Here is a 3,741-nt window from a genome sequence, read left to right on the forward strand (position 1 = left end):
ATGTAATGCCAGGATGTCATCATTTATTGAGGGCAAATATTCAATCAAATATGTCTTTTTTTTTATATTAGAAATATGATTTCTCTTTCAACAAATCACCCAAACATCAATCCGGAAAGAATATTCAGTGACTTTGATAACTTTTCCGTGCATTTTTTTAATGAATAGTGACTTTAAATTTTTTTGGATAATTTTAAGCATTTTATNTATGTTATCTCAGAATATGTTTGAGCTAATGGTTTCTCAAGCTATGGGAGTGCTGAAAAAAGATTCTGCGACTGATTTAAGCTCCTCTAAACTGAGCAAAGTGACTCAACTCACTGGGTTCTCTGATCCAGTTTATGCTGAAGGATATGTTCATGTAAACCAATATGATATTGTTCTGGATGTGTTGATTGTCAACCAAACTTCTGATACTCTTCAAAACTGTACTCTAGAACTAGCTACATTAGGTAATTGCATTTTATAGTTTAGTTTTCCAATTTCAGTTTTCTTTTTGTTATGGTCTTTCTTGTAAGTAAGTGTATATTTTAACTGTATTACAATATTTTTATATTACTGTAGTAAGATAGTCCAATTATTACTGTGACTCAACTTTTTGAATGTGGTCCTGAAACTTCTATTTATAATTTCATGCTAATGGCAATCTCTTAATTTTCACTCATTTAAACTTGATTTTTTTTTCTTCTTTCTTGAAAAGGATGCTAAATTGTACAGTATTACTATTATTCTCATATTATGCGTTTCTGACGTTTTTTTCTTTTAATTTCATGTAAAATATTTTAAATTACTTAATTTTTTACTCATTTTAACTTCTTATTTTTCTAAAAAAAATAAATAAATAAAAAACAAAGGACTCAATCTTTTATAGCTCAAAAAAAGGGGGATAACAATTTCTTGCTTCTCTGCAATTAATGTACAATAGACTTTGATCAGAACCAAATCAGGGAAAGAAGGAATAGTTAATGATTTCTTATATGTTTGAAGACTGATTGTTTTTTTATTTGTATTGCTTGTATTTATTTGAATTTGTAAATGAATGGATTCAATGTAAGTGTGTTTATTCAAAGATATCTCATTCTTTTCAAACTGATCATGGTGCTGATCAGATTTATGTTTATAATTTTCTGTTAGAATTTTCAAAAGAAAAAAGTATTTATTAAAAATGTTTAACTTAAGAGACAAAATTAATCTTATTTTTGATGTGGAAAAAAATCCAACGTTGAAAAGAAATAAAATTAAATTGGCTAATGTAATAACGAGAATCATTATAAAAATATTTAAAAATTAAACAAATTATCAATAATTTTTTTTCCATCTACTTAAAAAAAAAACTTTTTGTTTTATTTTGATTTTTTAAACATTTTAGAAATCTGTTTACCATATTGTCTAAGTAGGAATTTGATTTTAAATATAAGTATGCTGTTTATTATTGTGATTTCATGCCATAAGGTTTGTAATAGTGTTTTGTGATAAAAAGATGTGATTAAAATATTTAAATCTAGTTAAATATGGAAAATTTGCTTTTTTTTTTATAGTAGTTCTGTAAAATTTAAATATTTTACTTCTTTCAATCATAATATTAAGATTATTTAAGTGTTAGTAAAATATAGCTTAACAAGTTAACATTTATATTATCGATTTATGCATCTGCAACAAATTTATTAAAAATGTTCGTAAACAATATTAGAAGAAGTAACATTTTCTTTTTTTGAACTTTTGTATTATGAAATATCAATAAGTTGCAATGGTCCAGGGTTGGTTTGTAGAAGTTCTAAATTGTCAGAATCTCATTTTAAGGAATTTGTGTCGTGATCACATTAGGACTCCAACGGAAAGATTTTATTGAAAAACTCTTTTTTTTTTTAAATTGGTTATTTTTAAACTGATGGTATTTACTTAAATAAAAGAAAAAAAGTTATTTAATAAAGTTATGCTTTTTTTTATGTGTTTTGTTTTAACCATAGTTTAAATCAGTCTAATCTTGTCTGAATAATATTACTAAACAAGGCCACTCTCCTTATTTAATAGTAACTAGGTAATAACTAGCATTGCTTTCATCTGTATTGCAGATTAGCACCTTTCTCGGGATCAGACATATGGAATCGAACATAGGTGAATTGTGCTTCACATGTGGCAGCATTTTAAGCACCAAAGAGCGGATTTTTCTGCCGGGGCGATTTCTAACATTATTTATTGAGTATGGAAAGATAGCACACAGTTGTTGTTTCTAAACATGCCAAAGTTTGAGTTTTGCAAATCATTACCAAAAGCTGGTTTCCAAAATTTAATATCTCATGCCCAGAAAATTAGTGCTATGTTTGCTTCATCTTATATATGTGAACAAGTGTTTTCAACTATGAACCTTAGAAAAAATCATTTCAGAAGTAGGCTAACAGACAAGCATTTNATCTCACTTCGAACCTTAATATAAGATACTTTTAAAAAGGAAATCGCAATTTCATTCCTCTCATTAAATATTTCAATTAAAACTTGTATATCGTTTTTTTTTTATAGAATTTTTTTCTCGGCCCACCAAACTTTTTTTTCTCAATTTTTTGCCCTTGACCAAAAAAGTTTGCTCATCCCTGGTCTAACCCAACTGCCAAACAGTTGGGATAAGAATTGAGGAAAATATGTTGTTGCGAGCAGAAAGAAATTCTCTTTATATTCATAATTTTTTAATTGCTTTAAAATGAAATTATTTCTCTTCTTTATAATCATAACTAAAATCATTTTTTCTTTTCAGTGTTGCAACAAAATGCAAGATGCCTTCAGGGTGTAGCCCGAACAAGTTTCGTTTCTTTTTGTCCATTTCTTTTGTCACCAATTATTGATACCAATTATTAGTTTTTTAATTTAAAGAAAATATTAATCCAGTCGATAATTAATTTAATTGTAGAACAGTATGTTAATAACTATTTTTTAAATGGCTATAATATAATATAATGTTACATGACTAAAATTAATAATTTCATGCGCGAGTATTCGTTCAAATTTTAACTAATAAACAAAATGAAAAACATAATAATAGTAAATAAAAATCTATTATACACTACTTTCCTCTTTAAATAGAGAATGAGACTAATTACGTTATGTCTAAAACTAAGTTATCAAGGGGTTAAAAACAAACCTTTTGAAATGAATTTAAATTTTATATATATTCTTTTAAACTTTAAATAATTTCTTAGAATCCTGCCTGTTAAAATGTTTTACTGTTAGCAGAATTATGGAGTTTTTACTGAAGTTGTTTCAACTGTTGAAAAATGAACTTTCACTGGAGCAAACAGCTCAGAAGAACTTGTAGTCTTGAATTTGGTTAAAATAAGAGCTAAAGGGATTGTTTTCAACAAATACTTTGCTTAGATGTAAAATTTTCTAAGTTACTCTGCAAACCATTGTCATAAATTAAATTTTGCTTGCAATCAAATGACAAAGCCTTAAATGAACATAATTTGCTGGCATAATTCGCTCAGTTAAAGGGGAAAAAAAATTGAGTCAGAAATGAACTAAACATATTAAAGAAGATACAGCAATTTTTTTTCAACTAATTGAAAATGCTATTTAAATTGAAAATGGCACCTGGCTCAAGAACTAAAGAATCGCCTGCTTTAAATAAATGCAACCAAAGACCCGGTATTGATCTCTCTATGCATAGGTGGTGTGCTGTAGGAGTTAGGGTTTGAGACTGAATTTTGAGTGATAAATAATGGTTAGGTGGGGTGTTCCTACTATAATCTG

The 3,741-nt window shown here is 27.2% G+C and overlaps 1 protein-coding gene across 1 annotated transcript; it reads left to right on the forward strand.

The window, feature by feature from the left end:
* Window positions 1-221: 221 nt before the first annotated feature.
* On the forward strand, window positions 222-453 carry LOC122268258 (coatomer subunit beta; the record flags this gene model as incomplete). Its single annotated transcript, XM_043057034.2, is given in 1 exon segment — window positions 222-453. A coding segment is annotated over 1 exon segment (230 nt), but the record flags the coding sequence as incomplete, so codon positions are not given.
* Window positions 454-3,741: the final 3,288 nt, after the last annotated feature.

Source organism: Parasteatoda tepidariorum, unplaced genomic scaffold, assembly GCF_043381705.1.
Source record: "Parasteatoda tepidariorum isolate YZ-2023 unplaced genomic scaffold, CAS_Ptep_4.0 HiC_scaffold_1848, whole genome shotgun sequence".
NCBI classification, from domain to species: domain Eukaryota; kingdom Metazoa; phylum Arthropoda; class Arachnida; order Araneae; family Theridiidae; genus Parasteatoda; species Parasteatoda tepidariorum.